This window comes from Cyprinus carpio, chromosome A4 (genome assembly GCF_018340385.1).
Source record: "Cyprinus carpio isolate SPL01 chromosome A4, ASM1834038v1, whole genome shotgun sequence".
NCBI classification, from domain to species: domain Eukaryota; kingdom Metazoa; phylum Chordata; class Actinopteri; order Cypriniformes; family Cyprinidae; genus Cyprinus; species Cyprinus carpio.
The window spans coordinates 28,899,236-28,921,736 of NC_056575.1; the positions used below are offsets into that span (position 1 = coordinate 28,899,236).

Genomic DNA, 22,501 nt, shown 5'->3' on the forward strand with positions numbered 1-22,501 from the left:
AGTGTATATACAATGTTTTATGTTTGGTGCCTCCTTCTGTTTCAAACTTTCACATATTATTTTTAGGTTATAATAACATTAAAAATTCAAATCCAGATTTTGATTTTCAAAAAATTATTATAAAAACTGATTATCTTTTCCCAAAATGCAATAAATCCATTGAATCAATATAAAAGTAATTTTTCATATTGAAACTGTAACAACAAAGAAAATAAACAAAAAAGTAAGTGGATCCACATATGACAGCCTCTGAACTTGGTCAATACTAATCTTATTAATAGCTTACGTTTCTTCCCCACCGCAGAAACCACCACAGGTTCATCAATGCCATCAAACTTATTCCTTTTTTTAGGGCTGCATGATAAATCTCATGCGATTGTTATGTGCATCTCGTCAGTAAAGGCGGTTCTGTGACTAGTAATAAATCTCCATCACATGCTTTCAGATAGAGCTGCATTTACACAAAGCTGTAGATCATTGACAAGCTACACAATATCGAGTTTATAATCGAAGGTGATTCATCTGCGTTTTGGAACCAAACTCTTCTAATTAATATATAATATATATATATATATATATATATATATATATATATATATATAAATATATATATATATTATATATGTATATATACCACATACACACATTTATTCTGGTTCTCTTTAAAAAAGGATACTCCTGCCTATACACACACACAAACACACACACACACAGACACTGAGGAATTGAAATAATAAAACATCATGCTTGACATACTTAGTCAGTTTGTCCAATAAGCAGCTTGCAGGTCCTCCAGTTTTTCAGAGAGAAGTTTGACACTCCTGAATCTCTTGGGTGATTGAAGCTCAGATCCAGTTCTCTCAGGTGTGAGGGGTTTGAACTCAAAGCTGAAGACACATAATGACAGCCTTTCTCTGTCACCATACAGCCAGACAATCTACAAATACAGCAATAATCCATGTGACATCTTTTATGAGGTCATGTGTTAATGTTTACTTTATTAAAAATAAATATCCCTCATTAGAAAAGCAGTAATGTCACTATCAGTATATGATGTCAATGATATAAAAACAAAACAAAACAAAACAGCTAAAAAGCCATGTAAACATTATAAATAAAATGATAGAAATGGCTGTCCAGTGGAGTTGTGTCACTGTTGTTACCATTGAATAAACAACACTTGTTAAGAAAAAAATTTAGACTTTTGACATCACTTTCTATTTACATCTATATCACTTTTTACTGTCTTTTCACCTTGGGAGAATACATATCGTCATTGTCATGTTGAAAAAATGCCCACCAACGCAAGCGGGTAGCATGTTCTGTTTCAAGTTGTGTGAATTCATGATAGCATTGATACATTCCTATATAAGAGCTTTACTGCCACCAATCTCCACTGTGGAAACCAGGCACTCTCACTGTACTCCTCCTCTAACAGCACCTGTTAGATCTGAAATGATTGACTTGATCTCATGAGTCCTGAGTATGGATTCCTAGAGGTCTATATTTTGTAAATATGGGCCACGGAAAAGTCTAATTGAGTTTATTGTACTTTGGCTACAGTAGGTAGTTTCAGGGAGGACAACAACCATGCATGTCACTTCTGCAGGCTGCATCTTACTCGGTGAGATACACAGAGCCTGCAAAAGCTATGAAAAAAGTGATAAGTTAGAAGTTATTTTAAGTGACCCAAACTCTCAGCTCTTGCATGAAATGGAGTTTGTGTGGAGCAGGATTTACTGTGAACCAAGCCACTCAGAGACCCTAGCTGGGTTTTCATCACCCTGTTTTTATACGCTTTTTGAAGTATCGCATCAGAATTGAGTGATGGAAATGCTGAATTTCGAATAAAAGTGCCTTATTTTGCAAAAAAGTTTTTACGCTCGCTTGAGGTGGTTTTTGACTTGTGCAAAAAAGGGTTAACGTGAATAACTGGAGATGGAAATGCATTTTGAGAATAAATTCCTCCAAGCGCATCAAAAAAGTCATGTGACTGCGATATGGGAAGGTAAATCCTGACTAAACAGCAGACCAATCTCATTTCACAGCATCTAAAATGTTATGGTCATTCGGAAATGCCTGAGCAAAGTCTGTCATCAAAGTATTTCTGTATTTTTGCCTCCCAGAACTGTAAAACGACTGAAGCTGCAATCCCAAACAGCAGCATCCACCTCCGAAAGCAATAACCGCATTCATTGTTTCATCTGCTCGTTCTGAGGTGCGAGTAAATTATTATATATGAAAATAATTATATTCAGTAGCTTCTTCTACTTTTCTTAGTGATGTATAGTGCCAGTTTATCAGGAATTGACGATTTTGTTCACTTTGACTTGTTGGATGTAAATGGTGCTAGTTTACAGATGTTTTGTGTGATATTCCAATTTTGCGCATGAGTTAAATTTGCAGCTTTGGATGGAAACCCGGCTACTGAAAACACTGGATCAAGAGCTGCTTGCGTGTAAATTAAGATACTGCCATGCTGTGTTTTTATATCAAATTACATCACAAGCTTTACAATTTGATAAACACACTGAATATTTTATTAATTTATTTGATTGAGAACCATTTACTTCAGTATCTCCAGCTGACAGTTTGGGCTCTTCAGTCCATCAGAAAGCAGCTTCACTCCTGAATCCTGCAGGTCATTGTTACTCAGGTCCAGCTCTCTCAGGACAGAGTTTGAGGATTGTAGCACTGAAGACAAACTTCCACAAGACTGAGCAGTGAGATTACATTCACATAGCCTGTGTAAAGAACAAAACAAATATAATGTATATGAATATTTGTATATTTATATGTATATATAAAAAAATATGTTTACTTATTGTGTTTATTTATCTGGTTAGGGTTTATAATCTGGAGCACATATGACTTCCAAAAAGTTTTGACTGTGGTGATACAGTTGAAGTAAACTCAATGATCAGTGAATATATCTGATGGTTTTAACTTAAAGAAAGAGTTTAAGGTGATTACACAAAATTAAGGGCTTCCATTAGATTTTAAATGTATGTTCAATTCTTCATAAAACACCTGTCACAGCAAGGCAGAGAAGGGACAGTGGATCCAGTTGCAGCAAGTTTGTATGTTAAAATTAAAAAAAAAAAATGTCCAAAGGGTATAAAGACTAAGGGAAAAAAACAGCAGGCAAACATGCATAGACAAGATAAATATATTTACATTTAGTAATCCAAAGTGACTTACAAATGAGGGCAATAGAAGCAATCAAGACCATCAAAAGGCCAATAATATATAAGTGTTGTGACAACTCTCGGTTACCCTAACGGTGTACATGTAGCAATTTTTTTATTTGTTTATTTTTTATAATAAATTAAAAGAAAAAACTACATAGAATAGAAAAGGAATAGGGAACGCTAGTGTTAAAGGGTTTTTCTTTTTAATTGATTTCCATTTTCTTTTTTTAATTAAGAACCAAACTAGACACAGGTAAGAAACTAATCAGCAACTATGGAAACTAACAAGAACATACTTAGGGACCTAGGACACAAAAGACACAGGAAATAAACCAAGAAATCTAGAAACAAAATACAACAGGATGAAAAGAACATAAAATGAAGAGTCCCGGAACAGAAACAGAACATCAACATGACAACACCTGGACATGTACCAAACATTTTCCTTAACTTAAGATATAATTTAGAATAATAAACTGGTTAAAATGTGAGTACAACAAAGCAAAATCTCTAGTGTTAAATTACCACTGCTCACATGACATATTGTCCCAATCTACAGATCAGTGATTTACAGTTATTCATGATTTAGATACAATCAATGATTATAAGTACTCTGTCTGAAACCACATTTCACAATGTAGGCTACAGATACATAATGAACAAATGGTAAAACAGTCATCATGGGGTGTTTTCCCATAATTTAAGTGTTTTTATTTGAAAAGACAGTGAACATCTCAAATTATGACTGTAACCATGGTTCCCAGAGAGGAGGAACGGGACACTGCGTTTTGGACTGACGCTGTGGGGAAGGTTCATACAGCGTTTACCGGTTCATCAGCGTTACCGGTGTCTGAAGCATGTGTGCAAACACTGGAGCACCATGAATATAAGAGTGTGCCTGCAATGTACATCATCAGCTTTTTTTGTCTCCAGGAGCTGCTTGTTTTCATGCACATGTAAGATGAACACTGAATGCACTCATTATGTTGCATTTGTGGTAAATTCTAGCTTTATTCTATCCAGTGGCAATGAAATAATAACAATGGTAATAATAATAATAATTACTGCTGAAATAAAACAAATGGCAGCTTCTGTCTTGGGCTTCTAGGGCGGGCAGAGTAGAGGCAGATATTATCTATTAATTTTCCTCCTCTGCTGAACACCTTGTGACTTTTGGCAAGACATATGAAAAGCAAAACAGGCCTGGGAGTCCCTTCACAGCATGGAATCTGCCCAGATGCTGCTCAGCAGTGTTACTGGAGGATGGTGTTCTCTCCTTTCTGAAGAGGGTGTTAAAGGGGTGCTATTATGCTTTTTTCACTTTTTTCAACTTTAGTTAGTAGTCTGTAATGTTTGCTGTTTGAGCATAAATAGATCTGCAAAGTTACAAAGCTCAAAGTCCACTTCAAAAGGAGATATTTTTTTTTAACAGAAATCACTTTTCAAAAACTACAACAATCGACTCATTTGGACTACAACCATAGGTGTAATTTGTGGGTGGGACATGTCCCCACCACTTTTTGCCAGGGTCGATATTGTCCCTACCACTTTTTTAAAAAGTGATTGAAAAATATATTGTGGAAGGTATGTATTAAAGGGAAAACAAGATCAACAAAGCATTCTTGATAATCTAAAAATCTAATTCATAAAATTTTGACTCCTTATGCATTACTCAATACTTGTGCAGTGCAATCACAACGTGATTTGCAGCTGTCGCAATTTTCGTAATGTCATTATAGCATTTTATTTTAAAAATGGAGCGCTTCCTTGTGCTTAGTAGGCCAGTCCTCTACTAAAGATTTTTCTAGTCTTCTAGTCACACGTTATATTAAACTGATTCATATAATAATATATTAACCATAATTTAATATATAGGCAGACGAGCCTACTCCGCGCTCCGGCTCGTGCGTAAAGCAATTGCCTCAAAGCACCGGCAAAGTGATTATGAATGTGTCAGGGGGAAAGAAGACATTTTAATTATTTATTAATAAACTAGTGCTTTCTGAGTCAATGTCGGGTACAAAGATGAATTTGGCGAATGCCGACGCTGACTCGCCATCTCCACATGGACGTGCCTTTAATAGAAATGCATCTTTAAAAAAATTAAGTGTTAAAATTAAAGAATATTACAAAATCGAGTGGGCGATATTTATTTAGATTTATTTTATTATTCATATACAAAATAATAATTACCTGTTTTGGTTATACTTAATATGAATTGCTAAAATTAATTAATTAAAATTTTGTGAGCGGTCGCAATGGCGCGAACACACCACGCGTTGTTCAGCGCATAAAAGCTGCCATATTTCTGTTGCAAATGAGAAACATCAAACACAACTCGTTTGAACTGCGCAGCGCTTCGAGTGTAGAGCCTGGTTTATACTCGCCGCATCAGCAGGAGCGAGAAGGTGCGCTCAGCAAATATGACACGAATATTGACGGTTTTCACACTAAAGTAAAGAAAAAGACCGCATCTTAAACCAGAGAAGGTGAACATGTTGGTATTCTTGTGTAAAACAAGTTTAGTTTTACTTTTCTTTTCTTTTTGTTTTGTTTTAATTTTGAAAAGCTTATCTTTGCAGTTTACTTCACCTTATGCTTAATAGTTATTTCCGTAAAACTATACGATAAAAGTTCATCAGCATGCATTGATTAATAGCATGTTGTAGCAAAAAAAAAAAAGAAAAAAAGTGCTCTTGACCAACTGAGAAAGTGGGATAAATGAGTGTGGAGCGCTGAGTTGCCCAGCTCCCCTTGTTAGTGAACTAGCACCCCCTCAGCACCGGCATTCAACATTCTCTGGCGCCGCCCCGAAGCAAACATTACGTTTTTCCAACTCTAAACCCAGTACCCAAGTAAATTAGGTTATTAAATAATAAAATAGCAAAACGAGTTGCGCGGTGTCCCCACCACTTTTCAAAGCAAAGTTACGCCACTGACTACAACGCATATTTTCCGGAATTTGTGATATCACAAAGATTGACGAATGGGACGAGACCTGGTTGAGCTACACTAGAAAAGGTAGCAAGTTTTATCACTATGTCGGAGACGGGCTAGTGTTCCCAAGGCAAACAAGCTTAGAGTGGTTACAATCATCTGGGTTTAAATCTTGCTCAAATTGATTTGATTTTGAGAGCAATATTTAAACTGAAGCTGACAGCAGGCAGCTATAGTAAGAGGCAGGACATTTCCCGACCAGTGCGCCGAGTGCTGTCAATCCACAACACAACACTCGCCCCCAGCTAACCAATCACAGCGCATTTCGTGTTTCATTTGATACAGGAACTATTCGAGCCGTTCATGCCAGACTGGGGAGAGAGGTGTTGTTATAATGTTAAATATGTGAAAAACAAAATCAAGACCTTGTAAACCTTGTAAAGCCACTGGAATCACCTGACTAAGGCATTTATAAATGTTTATCCTCTTCAAAACAAATGAATTTCTCTTCTTAAAAATAGTGCTTTAGCATACCTGCATGTTTGTGCTTTTGAACACAGACGCCCAGCTTACAACTTCATCAATACATCATATACTGATCATTTACTAATGGTTTATTCATCATTACGTTCATGATTAACAATATTGTTATTGATATAATGATACAGGGAGAAAACAATTTTGACGAGGAGAAAGTAACTTCAAGGGAGAGATTTATAAGTGATAAAATAATGTATCAACTAATAACTTTATAAATACCATCTACTAATCGATAGAGTTTGATTATTTCATGATTTGAACTTTTTTTAAGATAACTACCAACACATTTGGAAATCGTTAGCATACCACTCATTAATTATTATGAACATATAGTCATGTTTTGTAAATGATTCGTTCATCATTAACTAATAACTTATAAGTGACTGAATGAATAAAACATTACTAAAATGTTAACTTATCACGTATTAATCATTTATGAATGTATAGTCATGTTTTGTAAATGATTAGTTCATCATTAACTAATAATTCATAAATGACTTATAACAGAACGTTATTATAAAGTGTTACCAAAAACTTATATTCATCCTAGGCTGAATTTTGTATTGCATAATCTGTATGATGCTTGTTCTCAGCGCTCAGTATCATGTCCGTCATGTCGTCATTATCTGCGTCAAGACACAAATGCGCTTCCATCATGTTTTTCTAATTACGTTTATGTAAGCATGGTGAAAGTGAGTTAAGGTACGTTTAAACTGTAAATCCGTCAGTCTTTCTGTTGATAGATTTCACGTGACGTCACACACATCATAGAAAACACCCACCTGGAGGACAAAACCCAAGCTTTGCTCCACTGACCACCAGTTATTTTTACACAGATTGCATTAAGTAGTAATGTAGTGAAACACAGATATTAAAAGGTGAAATTCAGTAAACACTTTATGATGATGTATATATGTACAGGCAAGCTATGAAACCAGAATATTAAACACAATGTGCAAAGTTTCACGTTAAATGGTTTCCCACAGAAAACCATTAGAAAGAAAACACTGAACCATTAAGCAGATTGCGTTCATATTCCAGCCTCATCTGCTTGCCTATGTAAACTATGCCTGATTAATATAGTGATTACTGAATTTGATCTTTTAATATTACTGTTTTAAATATATTAATGCACTTTAAGTGATTTTACAATGTTTGTCGCACTGTTTAATGATTGAAATATTGCCGCGGCTGCTTTATATGGATTGCAAATGGCCAAAACTTGCATTTTGTTCACATATCTTTGTTTTATTTGTGTGAGATGTGATTTAAATATTTGTGGCTGTGAAACAGATGGAAAATTGACAGGCTTGTGCTGCAGTTCTATGGATGTTTTGCCCTCCAGGTCTTCGAGCCGATCACGTGACTGAAAGCTATGAACAGGGGATATGTCGAAAATTACCTGACCAAACCCGGAAAACACGAATATATTAGAAATCGCCCCTATACCCTTATATAGGGCACTATTTGAGGGGACAGCAATTTTTAATGGTGTCTGAAACCATAGAGGACGTTCTCGAGTGCACTCATTCAATCCCAAAATGCACCGCAAAAAGGAGTGTGCAACTGGTGCACACTCAACAGCTAGAGAATACCCATAATGCACTGTGAGAGTCACGTGCTGAATGAATTCCTGCATCTAGCCAGAAGATGGTGCCCGCAGCTGAATAATCATTATGTTCATATTACAAAGTGCTCATCCATGGCATACAGCATAATGCAACACAGGTATAAATTAACTGTAAATTGATTATTAAATTGTTTCATTAAGGCTTATACATAATTTCCATGACAGAGTTCAAGATAAATCCTTTAATCTTACTACTGGAGCTGCTAGTTTGCCAGTTTTAAATGATTAAAAAAGCGGCAGTCCTTCCGGTGCACTCAGTGTTCAAATTCACACACTCATTTTCATTCACTCCTTCTTAGTGTACTGAATTAGTGACCTAATGTAGGGAATAGCAAATGAGGGTATATGGGGAGATTTCTGATTCAGCCCAGGTCTCATCGCTTCCGCTTGTCGGAGAACGTGCTAAAAGCTGTAATGAAAAATAGCAATATCTATGGACTTTTAAGATAATCAATTAAACTAGCTAGCTGTTTTTATTGTTGTCATTTTTTATATAAATGTTAGTGAAAAGAATAAAAATAAAAAGAATTTAGATATCATTCCGCATATGTGATGGACATTGGTTATGATAATCTTTGGTATCTACTTTGAAGGCATCTTGAGTAATTCTGCTTCATATTTAGCATATGCAAAACACTTGAACCGGAAGAGACGATACCAGGTTAACAGAATACAGAAGTCTGTGCATAACCCCTATTTCCTTCAATGCCCACTGGCCGAGCATGCAGGTACTTTAGCTTGAAACCAGTCTTTATCAATTATATGGAATGCTATTTTGGGTTAAATAATGTTCTAAATATTTCCAGGTATATAAAGTTAAGTTTTAATGGAGAAAGATATGCCTGAATCTATATTTTCTTTTCACATTATAAATAATAAATTAATAGTAAGATATGTTAATTTTAAGATGCCTTATTACTCATGTTACTCATTAAAATTATACAAATGTATTTAATAATCAGATTAAATAAATACTTAAATTGTTTTAAGGCCTTCATGTGAATATTGCACAGTATTTAATTGACCCTAGAATGAAGGATGAAAATAAAAAAATTACGATTTGACACCCGTATTATAGACAGCTCTCAGCATACTCAAAATTAGGAGTAATCACAATTATTTTACCATATTTACAGTCCTAATGTAAATTTAAATTACTGAAATGTGTTTTTTCTTTTATTCCAATAGAATTGGCCCAACATTCTGCAGTCTCAAGTGAAGGAAGCTCCACTCATAAGCTTTTAAACTGGGAGTCTGATGACCCTGAGTGAGTGATTGAAGCCCTTCAAGAAAGGAGCAGAATGCTGAAGATGAATCCAGAATTGTGAGTCTGTGTCATTTATATATTATTCTATGTGCAGTACAAATTTAAAATGCACAAATGAGTATGAACAATTTAAGTTTAATTGGGCAGGCACACAATATCTGCTTATGTTCACACCCTGGATGTACTAATTATTAATCTAAGATATAAAACTGCAAAAAGATAAATGGTTAGTTGACCCAAAAATGAAAAATTGTCATTATTTCTCACTCTCTGTCATTCCAAACCTGCAAGACTTCCATTCATTTTCAAAACACAAATTAAGATATTTTAAACTGAACCTGAGAGATTTCTGTCCTTCTATCGACAGTCTACACAACTTATACTTTGACACTTCAAGAAGTATAAAGAGATCACAAATCTAATGCAAATGAATTGAGTGGTTTAGTCCAAAAAAAGAGATTGCTTTACAATGAACAGATTGATTTTTTTTTTCTTTTCACATTTAAACACTGATCAGGGAACATAAACAGAAAATTTGGACTAAACCACATATGTGACCCTGGACCACAAAACCAGTCTTAAAGGGGTCATATGATGCTGCTAAAAAGAACATTATTTTGTGTATTTGGTGTAATGAAATGAGTTTATGCGGTTTAAGGTTAAAAAAACATTATTTTTCACATACTGTACATTATTGTTTCTCCTCTATGCCCGCCTTCTGAAACGCGTCGATTTTCACAAAGCTCATCTCTCTGAAAAGGGAGGTGTGCTCTGATTGGTCAGCTATCCAGCGCGTTGTGATTGGCCGAATGCCTCAAGCGTGTGACGGAAATGTTACACCCCTTAACATATTGTGATGCCTTGTCCGACATAAACATAAAACCCATTATAAACGTATTCGCCAGGTGTGCGCAAACACACAAGGAATTTGTTGAATTTTTTTTAAGGTGCTCCTGGTACATACATACATACATACACATTGTAAAGCTAAAAAGCAGATATGTGTGTGTGATTGCTGCACTGTCAATGGAAATAAGTGAAACAAAGGAGCTGAGTTCGAATCGAGTGCCGGAGAATGCCGAACAGCAGAGAGTGACGGAGAACGGCGGAGCGTGACGAAGAGTGGCGGAGAGTGCCGAGCGAACACGGAAGAGAGTGAAACTCACATGGCAGATGCATGCACGCAGAACTAGGGTGCAGAAAAGTCGCAGATGCGATTGTTTTCAGTGAGATAACAATGCGGATTAGATGCACGAGTACTTTCTGTATCAGCATGAAGATGATGTGTGCTGGAGAGTTAAAAGATTGTGAGTGACGCACAAAACGGGAAACGCATCAGCTGTCAGTCATCTCAGGGACACTGATGGTATGGAAATATCTCTCTTTAATTATGAGAAGGACTGATTTTCACGTGAATCTGTGTTATTTGATTATTATAATTTATAATATGAAGGAAAACAGTAATTTGTATTATGCTGCAATTATTACTAAGTGTATGACGCACAACTTTCGTGTATTCATAAGTGCATAAATGCAGTAAAATGCCATCAATCTCATGTTTGCTTAAACTGTTCATGTAAAATGTTATAAATGTTATGCTTGCATAAGAAGAGAAAATAAGCTAAATATATAAATGAACAAACAGAGACAATTGTAAATTGTAAAGTTTATTTAAATTGTATTTGTTCACAGTTGTTAACATTTCATCAGAGGTAATGATGTATCCTTTTCTTTTCTTTTTAAGGTTTTATTTAAGGTTATCAGCCTAATTGAATCTACTTGAGCCAAATTGAAACTACTGTCTAACCTGCCAAACTACCAAATACAAGAGCTGAAAAGTGATTCTGGAGTTGTTCCCTGTGTCCCCTGTAGTTGGCTGATGCTTTATTCAAGTTAGAAGCAGATGTTGATGAGCAAAATTCCCAGATAACTCGACACACATCTGACATGAGAACAGAAAAAATAGAAAAATAAACATACAATAAAAATAAAATTAGTAAGACTTAGCAATAAATAATGTGTATGAATCTGGAACAGTGGATTAATTTATGTATAGATTTGTGCATTTTTACTCTATACAGAACTGTATAAATAAAGAGATATGCATATGTATTTGCATAATACTTGAGAAAGGCAATAATTAAAGATGTAGAATGATTTATGGAAAAGAATTACAGAACACAGGTGATGATTCATATGTTAGCTGTTTAAGCTGAAGATGGCATGGGGAGTTGTACAGGTCCTGAAGACTGGGCAGGTGCGCACCAATGATCCTTTCTGCTGTCCTAACAGTCCCTTGCAGTCTTCTTAAATCTGATTTGCTGCCTGACCCAAACCAGACAGTTATAGAAGAGCACAGAACTGACTCAATAATAGCAGAGTGTCATCTGTGCCTGTGGCAGGTTGAACTTTTTCAGCTGGCGAAGGAAGTACAACCTCTGCTGGGCCTTTTTCACAATGGAATCGTTGGCTGTTTCTCAATTCCAAGAATGCAAAGAACGGACTTGTGTTCTCGTGGAGACTGGTCTTGCCAAGCTTCCTTGGAAGAACGAACTCAGAAGGACGCGAGAACACACCCTTATATGAGTATTGAGATGTGATGCGTTCTTGCTTAACTGACCGCATAATCAGCAGAAGCAGCGGCCAATGAACCATAAATATAACATAACATTACAAACAAATGTCATAACTTATTAAAACATTTCAAACTATTATAGATAATATTTATATACCGTATAATTGTATATCGTTTTATTTTATAGCATTATATGTTTAACTATGACTATGTTAATGTAACGACGAGGCTGAGGCAGTATGAGAATCCATTTGCAGGAGTTTATTAAGGGAAGATCTTACAATCTGAGTCGTGAAACCAGGCAAAGTGTCAGTACCGTAATGGCAGTCCGATCTTTCAACATGCACAGGGGTAATCTACTCAGGTGAGAGCGCCCTCTGCTGGCGTGGCATTACAGAATCCCCCTCCCTATGTGTGCCTCCTGGCACTCGGCGTGGACGTCCCCGTGGTCGTGGCGCTGGTCAATCAGGTCTGGCTCGATGGAAGTCCTCCGTGAGAGACGGATCCAGAATGTCACTGGCGGCTTCCCATGACCTCTCCTCAGGTCCATAGCCCTCCCAGTCCATCAAATATTGTAGCTGACCCCCTCTCCTTCTAGAGTCCAGTAACTCCTTGACTTGTAGGTCGCTTTGTAGGCCATGTCCAGTGGCGGCGGTGGCTCTTGAGCCTCATGATTGGGGTCAGCATTCGGGTGGACCGGTTTCAGCAGCGAGACATGGAAGGAGGGAGAGATACGGTAATTAGCAGGAAGCTCTAATTGGTACGTGACTTCATTGATTCTTTGTAGAATTTTGAAAGGACCAACATACCTTGGGCTGAGCTTCCTGCTTGGTAGCCGCAACATAAGATCCCGTGTAGAGAGCCAGACCCGTTGTCCTGGTTGGTAGGGAGGTTGTGGCTGACGTCACTTGTTAGCCTGGAGTTCCTGTACTCTTACAGCTCGTTGGCAGACGTGAGCACTGTCCCACACCCTCTCGCTACGACGAGTCCAGTCATCCACAGCGGGGACTGATGATGGTTCGCCAGACCACGGGAACATAGGGGGTTGGTATCCGAGGACACACTGGAAATGGGTCAGACCTGTTGACGAATGAGTTAGTGAGTTCTGTGCATACTCTGCCAGTGGGAGGAATTCTGACCATCGATGCTGCTCTCTGCTGCAATAGGACTGTAAGTATCTGCCTATTTCCTGATTTAATCTTTCCACCTGACCATTGGCTTGTGGATGATAACCAGAGGTGAGACTGACGTTGATATCCAGCTGTTTGCAGAATGCTCTCCATACTTGGGATGTGTCACTGACAATATCCTCCGGGATTCCATAGTTCCTGAACACGTGGTGGAACATAGCCTGTGCAGTCTCCATGGCTGTGGGGAGTCCTTTCAAGGGGACCAACCGGCAGGACTTGGAGAACTGGTCTATGATAACGAGGATTGTTGTGAAACCATGGTACAGCGGTAAGTCTGTAACAAAGTCTATTGAGAGGTGAGACCAGGGACGTTGTGGAATGGGCAGAGGTTGCAGGAGTCCGGAGGGTAATTCCTTGGGGGTCTTGAATTGAGCGCAAACCTGACAGGCTTTGACGTAATTAGTGATGTCCTTGGACATTGAAGGCCACCAGAATGAGTTAAGTAATAGGTGTAGAGTGCAGGAGATACCTGGATGGCCTGAGCTGACTGAGGTGTGGACGCACTGAATGACCCTGGGACGCAGACCTTGTGGAACATAATGGAGGTTGGGGGGGCAGTTGGTAGGAGCTGGATCTTGGATCTGTTCCCGTTGGATCTCCTCCATGATATCCCAAGTAATTGGGGCAATGATTACAGATGGAGGAAGAATGTATTCTGGGGTGTTGTTGTCCATGAGAAGATCATATTGCCTGGACAGAGCATCTGCCTTACTGTTCTTACTTCCTGGGCGATAGGTCACTGTGAATTGGAAGCGTGTGAAGAAGAGGGACCATCGAGCTTGGCGTGGGTTGAGTCGTTTTGCACTTTTAATGTACTCCAGGTTTTTGTGATCTGTAATCACCTGGAACGGGTGGACTGCTCCCTCGAGCCAGTGCCTCCATTGCTCTAACGCTGCTTTCATTGACAGGAGTTTCTTATTCCCCACGTCATAGTTTTGCTCAGCTGCCGTTAACTTCCTGGAAAAGAATGCACAAGGGTACAGTTTACCCGGTTGACCATGGCGCTGGGAGAGCACGGCTCCAATTCCTGAGTCCGGGGCATCTACTTCCACGATGAAGGGTAAGTTGGGGTCAGGGTGCTTGAGGATAGGAGCCGTGGTAAACTTAACTTTTAAGATGTTGAACGCTTGAGTGGCCTCCTCACTCCACCTGAGTTTGGGAGGTTTTCCCTTGAGGAGTGATGTCAGCGGTGATGCAACCATGCTGTAGTTTCTAATGAACCTTCTGTAAAAGTTAGCAAATCCCAGGAATCTCTGAAGTTCCTTGACGGTGGAAGGTTGGGCCCGTTCCGTTACTGCCTTGACCTTGGCTTCATCCATCTTGACACCCTGAAGACTAATGTGATAACCCAGGAACGATGTCTGCTTGACGTGAAACTCACACTTCTCTGCCTTGACGTACAGGTGATTCTTCAGGAGCCGAGTGAGGACGGTCTTGACATGGTTAACGTGTTCTGCTTCAGACTTGGAGTAGATGAGAATGTCATCAATGTAGGCAATTACGTACTGGTTCAGCAAGTCACGGAAGATTTCATTTATGAAGGACTGGAAAACAGCGGGTGCGTTGGCAAGTCCATACGGCATGACCTGATACTCATAGTGCCCTCTAGTGGTGAGGAAGGCAGTCTTCTATTCGTCACCCTCTTTGATTCGAATGAGGTTGTATGCACTTCGTAGGTCTAGTTTGGTGTATATCCATGCTTCACGGAGCTGTTCCAGAGCTGAAGGAACCAATGGCAAAGGGTAGCGGAATTTTATTGTGACACTGACACTGTAATCCTCGATAATCAATACAGGGCCTGAGTCCTCCGTCCTTTTTTTCCACAAAGAAGAACCCTGCTGCAGCTGGAGAAGTGGAAGGTCGGATGAGTCCGGAACTCAGGGCTTCCTCAACATAATCCTCCATGGCTTGAGATTCGGTTCGAGACAATGGGTAAACACGACTTTTGGGAGGCATGGCATTGGGGAGTAAATCAATACTACAGTCCCAGGGACGATGAGGTGGTAGTTGTGTTGCCTTAGTTTTGCTAAAGACCTCTGCTAGGTCATCATAACAGGGGAGAATATTGACAGTCTTGGTACTCGTGGGACTTTCGATACTAGTGATATAGCAAGGCTGGGGAACTGACGAGAAACAGTGACTTTCACAAAAGGCTGACCACTTGGTCAACTCACCCTGATGCCAGGACAGGACGCGGTCGTGAACGGACAGCCATGGGAATCCTAGGATGACTTCATGCTTAGGGGAGTTAACGACGTAGAGGGATATGGACTCCTGGTGAAATAATCCTACTTGCAACGTAAGGGTCTTGGTTTGCTGAATTATTCCAGTTCCGATTGCTGTGTCGTTGATGGCTTTGATCTTAATGGGTGGGTTACATGGTTGGAGGGGTAAGTTATACTCCCTGACGATATCCTCATGAATGAGATTTAATGCAGCTCCGGAGTCGATCATTGCTGTTAATGATATGGACAGTTCTTCAGGTTTCAAGGTAAGGGGAAGTTTGAAGGATTGATTATTAGGTAATGACAAGTGTTCCATATTTATCATAATGGGGTTCTGGGCCTTGTGTGGGCATCTCTGGCAACGATGGCCTGGTTCACTGCAGTAGAAACAGAGATGGAGATGGTGTCGCCTTGCTCGTTCACTTTCAGAGAGTTTGGTAATGTTTACTTGCATGGCTTCTCCCCTGAACTTGGCATTATATCGGTAGGTATAGCTTGAATCACTGTTGGTATAACAGGCGGTATCTCCCTCACATACCTTCCTCGTGGAGTCTGTCTCATTAAATTACCCATCTTGATTGCAAGCGTGACGAAGTCGATAAACAAGGACTTTTCTCCTTTACATACCAGTTCTGCCTGAAGATCAGTGTTGAGGCTTCTCTGGAACATGGCTTTTAGAGAAACATCATTCCACACACTCTGAGCAGCGAGGGTGCAAAAAAAGATGGCGTACTCTGCAGCTGTTCTGTTTCCTTCCGACATTTGCAGAAGTTGAGTTGATATATCCTTGGCCCCTGCAGGATATTCAAACACTTCTTGAAGTTGTTGCAGGAAATAGTCAAAGGATAGTCTGAATCGCATGTCAGTATCCCAAACAGCTGCAGCCCAGTCAATCGCCTTTCCAGACAACAAGGACATCATGACAGCACTTTTCTTTTCGTCAGAGCTAAACTTGTCTTCCTGGTTGTCGAAATAAATCTTCACTTGACGAACAAAGCCCCTACATCGATCAGCAGAACCATCAAATTTATCTGGTAGTGCAAAACTCACCGCTCTAGGCATGGTTGATGGAAGTGACTGGATGTAGCTCGTCAAGTGCTCGTTGACTGCTTGAAGTTTACCCAACTGATCTTGGTACCCCTTTAATACTCCACTTTGATAAGCGAACGCCGCTGCCTGTTAGTAACTTCTGCTGGATTTAGTTGTGGCGAAGTATTCTGTAACGACGAGGCTGACACAGTATGAGAATCCATTTACAGGAGTTTATTAAGGGAAGATCATACAATCAGAGTCATGAAACCAGGCAAAGTGTCAGTACCGTAATGGCAGTCCGATCTTTCAACATGCACAGGGGTAATCCAATAGGCAGAGATGAGTAGGCAGGCAAACAGGTCAAACACAAACATCAGTCCAATCATGCAGTAAATCCAATGGGGCAATCCAAGAGACGTGAACGAGGAAACAGGCAGAATCGTAAACAAACAGGCAGTCAGAATAATCGCAAGGAAAACGCTCGGTAAGGCAGGTAAACTGGCAATACTTCGCAGTGAAGTAACATGCTGACTCATGTTAAATAGTCCCAAACAGGAAATGACTGTAGAAGCAGAGGGAGCGGTGAACAGTCAATACTCAGGTGAGAGCTCCCTCTGCTGGCGTGGCGTTACAGTTAAGATTAATTTTAATATGCCAGTAAAAATACTGCAGACTTTCTCCGGGTCTTATAACTTTATTAGAATTAAGTAAAACAAAACTATAAATGTTTACTTTCAAGAGCCGTCAAGCATTTGCGAGAGCAAGTTTAAAGCTTACAGGCTTCCGTACACCAGCCGCGCGCAGCGTCTTCTGTGATTTCTAACGGCTCGATTCTCTCAAGTCTGCACTCTATGCATCCTTGATATCAAGACACTTTCATGTGTCCTCTGTACTTGTGTTCTTGAGAATTGGAATTGAACTTAGATGGTTAATGATGACGTATAGGGAGAACACAAGGACACAAGATCGCTAAAGAACGCATACTGAGAAACAGCCAATGTGAATGTCCCACTTCAGGTCCTGAGAGATTGTGGTGCCCAGGAACCTGAATGACTCCACTGCAGTCACAGTGCTGTTCATGATGGTGAGTGGGGGGAGAGCATGGGGTTTTCTCCTGAAGTCCACTATCATCTCCACAGTTTTGAGCGTGTTGAGCTCCAGGTTGTTGTGACTGCACCAGACAGCCAGCTGCTCAACCTCTTGTCTGTAAGCAGACTCGTCACCGTTCTGGATGAAACCGATGACTGTGGCATCGTCTGCAAACTTCAGGAGCTTGACAGAGGTGTCCTTAGAAGTGCAGTTATTTGTGTAGAGGGAGAAGAGCAGTAGGGAGAGAACGCAGCCCTGAGGAGCCCCAATGCTGATGGTGCGGGTGTTGGATGTGAGTTTTCCCAGCCTTACTAACATAAACATGATTTCTAGTCATGTCTTCTTTTGGAAGGCCAAACAAAGTAGTTTTGCATTCTCAACGAAACAGCGTTACACAATGTGGCTTTGAGTGAGATGCGGCCTAGAGTGAGCAGAGGCGGGCAGCTTGAGAATGGCGCGGCAGGCGGATTCTACGAAGGAGGGTACCTTGGGGTTTGCAGCAACCACATGTGACAACCCCGGGCTGGACTCCATGTCATCCACGGTGAAAGCCGATTCAGCAAACCACAGTGCAAAGTTGATGTATTTCCTCAGCGACCAGCACGGTTCAGCTCCAGGCATGACAAAGTGGATATTGTCCTCTTTTGGAAGTCTAAACAAAGTAGTTTCTCTTTCACGGTGAAACACACAGCATCTATACTACAAACCCGATTCCAAAAAAGTTGGGACACTGTACAAATTTTGAGTAAAAAAGGAATGGAATAATTTACAAATCTCATAAACTCACATTTTATTCACAATAGAATATAGATAACATATCAAATGTTGAAAGTGAGACATTTTGAAATATCATGCCAAATATTGGCTCATTTTGGATTTCATGAGAGCTACACATTCCAAAAACGTTGGGACAAGTAGCAATAAAAGGCCGGAAAAGTTAAATGTACATATAAGGAACTGCTGGAGGACCAATCTTTAACTTATTAGGTCAATTGGCAACATGATTGGGTATAAAAAGAGCCTCTCAGAGTGGCAGTCTCTCTCAGAAGTCAAGATGGGCAGAGGATCACCAATTCCCCCAGTGCTGCGGTGAAAAATAGTGGTTGGATATCAGAAAGGAGTTTCTCAGAGAAAAATTGCAAAGAGTTTGAAGTTATCATCTACAGTGCATAATATCATCCAAAGATTCAGAGAATCTGGAACAATCTCTGTGCGTAAGGGTCAAGGCCAGAAAACCATACTGGATGCCCGTGATCTTCGGGCCCTTAGACGGCACTGCATCACATACAGAAATGCTACTGTAATGGAAATCACAACATGGGCTCAGGAATACTTCCAGAAAACATTGTCGGTGAACACAATCCATCGTGCCAATCGCCGTTGCCAGCTAAAACTCTATAGGTCAAAAAAGAAGCCATATCTAAACATGATCCAGAAGCGCAGGCGTTTTCTCTGGGCCAAGGCTAATTTAAAATGGACTGTGGAAAGGTGGAAAACTGTTCTGTGGTCAGACGAATCAAAATTTGTAGTTCTTTTTGGAAAACTGGGACGCCATTTCATCTGGACTAAAGAGGACAAGGACAACCCAAGTTGTTATCAGCGCTCAGTTCAGAAACCTGCATCTCTAATGGTATGGGGTTGCATGAGTGCGTGTGGCATGGGCAGCTTACACATCTGGAAAGGCACCATCAATGCTGAAAGGTATGTCCAAGTTCTAGAACAACATATGCTCCCATCCAGATGTCGTCTCTTTCAGGGAAGACCTTGCATTTTCCGACATGACAATGCCAGACAACATACTGCATCAATTACAACATCATGGCTGCGTAGAAGAAGGATCCGGGTACTGAAATGGCCAGACTGCAGTCCAGATCTTTCACCCACAGAAAACATTTGGCGCATCATAAAGAGAAAGATGCGACAAAGAAGACCTAAGACAGTTGAGCAACTAGAAGCCTGTATTAGACAAGAATGGGACAACATTCCTATTCCTAAACTTGAGCAACTTGTCTCCTCAGTCCCCAGGCGTTTGCAGACTGTTATAAAAAGAAGAGGGGATGCCACACAGTGGTAAACATGACCTTGTCCCAACTTTTTTGAGATGTGTTGATGCCATGAAATTTAAAATCAACTTATTTTTCCCTTAAAGTGATACATTTTCTCAGTTTATTTGATGTCATCTATGTTGTATTCTGAATAAAATATTGAAATTTAAAACTTCCACATCATTGCATTCTGTTTTTATTCACAATTTGTAGTGTCCCAACTTTTTTGGAATCGGGTTTGTACATGGCGGTTGCGGCAACAACAATACTACATTTAGAATAAAAGGTACGCCTTCTTTCTTTGCTTGAACATCTGGGCAGCGTTATGCAAATCTTCCCACATAGTGATGTAGATATGTGGGGGCGTGTTAGAACGAGCCGTTTCGAGGGGCGTGGATGAGGCTCAACTTTTATAAAGAATATCTCTTTGGATTTGAGACTTTAGTCTTTGCAACTTTACATATCTTCTTTATGCACCAAGAGCTTGAATCTGGAATCTGAGGGTGCAAAAAAATCTAAATACTGAGAAAATCGCCTTTAAAGTTGTCCAAATGAAGTTCTTAGCAATGCATATTAGTAATCAAAAATTAAGTTTTGATATATTTACGATAGGAAATTTACAAAATATCTTCATGGAACATGATCTTTACTTAATTTCCTAATGATTTTTGGTGTAACCCCTCTCTCCAGGGTCCTCAACGCCACACCTCATCCTTGCTCCCAGTGGGCCTCGAACCCAGGTCTCCGGCATGGGAGGCAGACGCACTAACAAGGAGGCTAAAGTGCATGATAAAAATGTTTCTCAAAAGAGAAAGTCGATTCTGAATCGCCTTAACGAGTCGTCAAATTTTCAAATCTTTTGCCTGTTATATGACATTGGCAACACATTTGCCGACAAACACTTCCTCTATTAGTGTGTTTACATCATGTTTAAGAAGATGACGTGTTCAAGGATACCACAGAAATACAATTCAAACCTTTTGTTGTGTGCATGTCATTTTACCAAGGACTGCTTCTCTAAACTTGGCTTCTATCTTCATTGGCTTCTAATCTTCTTAATTTGGACTAACAAGCTCTTCGAACCACAACCTGTAATTAAGATTGATACGTTGTGTACATTTTCAATTGAGTGCTCAAAATATCAAGCGTTGTAGTCCAAACGAGTTGTTCGTTGTAGTTTTTTAAAAGTGATTTCTGTTAAATAAAATATCTCTTTTTGAAGTTTTTTTTTGAGCTTTGTAACTTTACAGATGTTTTTTTATGCTCAAACAGCAACATTACAACAAGCTGAGTGTTTTATCTCCTATATCTTCTAACTTCAGATAATTAACATTTAAATCAATGTATTTATGACACACAATAAGCAAACCTCTACAGATTAAAGAACATGAATGATGAACTGACTCCAGCTGTGATTAAAGAAACAAAATGTGAACATTTTACAAATTCAAATGTCATTCATACAGACAATAAAACAAACATATAAACATAATTGGAAATCTGTTTGCTGTCAGTTTTGACCTCCTCACATTCATTCCTTCATCTTCATCTTCATCTTCCACACTGAGCTCTACATCATCAGCTCTCACACAGAAACACACACATCCTCAGCTACTTTAGTTTGTGTCTCGCACACTTCTCCTGCTCACTGACAGAAATGTGATTCTCTGAGATTTTCCCCATTTTGTTGCTTTGGTAAAAAAACACATGCTAAACTCATAAATGTGATCATGTTTTGAAAGTGCAGTGATTGTTTTCAGTGTTACTCACCGAACTGATCTGGATTCTTTAACCACAGGTAACAGATTCTGAAGAACTTCATCTGCTGTGTGTTGTGCTCCAATAAACTGTTTCAGATCAAACACATCCATCTTCTGCTCTGATGTCAGCAACACATAAACCAGAGCTGACCACTGTGAAGACGAGAGGTAGATTTCTCTTACTTTACCAGATTTCAGACAATCTTGGATCTCCTGCATCAGTGAATCATCACCCAGTTCATTCAGACAGTGAAACAGATTGATGGATTTATGTGGAGAGTTATTCTCTCTGATCTTCTGTTTGATGTTCTGAACTGTTTCCTCTTTGTTGTAGGAGCAGCTTCCTGTCTGTGTCAATAGTGTTCGTAAGAGAGTCTGATTGGACTCAACTGAGAGACCCAGAAGAAAACGCAGGAGAAGATCCAGATGTCCATTCTTACTCTGTAAAGCTTCATCCATAGCTTTCTGATGCAGCTCAGATAATGAAAGTTGTTTTGATAAATCATTTTGGAACCAGTACAACATTTTATAAAACAGACTCTGTTTGGTTTGATCAAACACATTGATGTTGTTGATTGTACAGGAGAGGTGCACATATAGAGCTGCTAGATGTTCCTGAAGGCTCAGATGAACAAAGCAGAAGACTTTCCCCTGATACAAGCCCAACTCCTCTCTGAAGATCTGAGTGCACAATCCTGAGTACACTGATGCTTCTGTCACATCAATGCCACACTCTCTCAGGTCTTCCTCATAGAAGATCAGGTTTCCTTTCACAAGCTGCTGGAAAGCCAGTTTCCCCAGCTTGAGGATCATGTCTTCATCTGTCACCTTCTTCTCATAATCCTTCTGATGTTTGATGTTGGTCTGAAGGATCAGGAAGTGTGTGTACATCTGAGTGAGAGTCTTGGGAATCTCTCCACTCTCTGCTCGACTAAATCTTCTCCAGAACAGCGGCTGAGATCCAGCAGAAGACTGGGATGTGGCACATGATGAAGAGGCTCCTTGATGACTTCAGGTGTG

General features: G+C 39.6%; 1 protein-coding gene across 1 annotated transcript; it reads right to left on the reverse strand.

Annotated features, from left to right (window-relative positions):
- Positions 1 to 756: 756 nt before the first annotated feature.
- On the reverse strand, positions 757 to 22,443 carry LOC122141006 (protein NLRC3-like). Its single transcript, XM_042746667.1, has 3 exons — positions 21,492 to 22,443; positions 2,571 to 2,744; positions 757 to 937 (listed from the first exon to the last, which is right to left on the reverse strand). The coding sequence occupies exons 1-3, from the start codon at positions 22,370 to 22,372 to the stop codon at positions 757 to 759; spliced, it is 1,236 nt and encodes a 411-aa protein (XP_042602601.1). The 5' UTR covers positions 22,373 to 22,443.
- Between the last annotated feature and the right edge of the window lie 58 nt (positions 22,444 to 22,501).

Bases quoted from the DNA above. Each gene is read 5' to 3' on its own strand.
- LOC122141006 (XM_042746667.1), bottom strand. From the start codon at position 22,372: ATGTACACACACTTCCTGATCCTTCAGACCAACATCAAACATCAGAAG. The intron at 2,745-21,491 runs GTGAGTAACACT...TTCTTTACACAG, and splicing joins AAAGAATCCAGATCAGTTCG to GCTATGTGAATGTAATCTCA. The intron at 938-2,570 runs GTAAATGGTTCT...CTGTATTTGTAG, and splicing joins TGTCAGCTGGAGATACTGAA to ATTGTCTGGCTGTATGGTGA.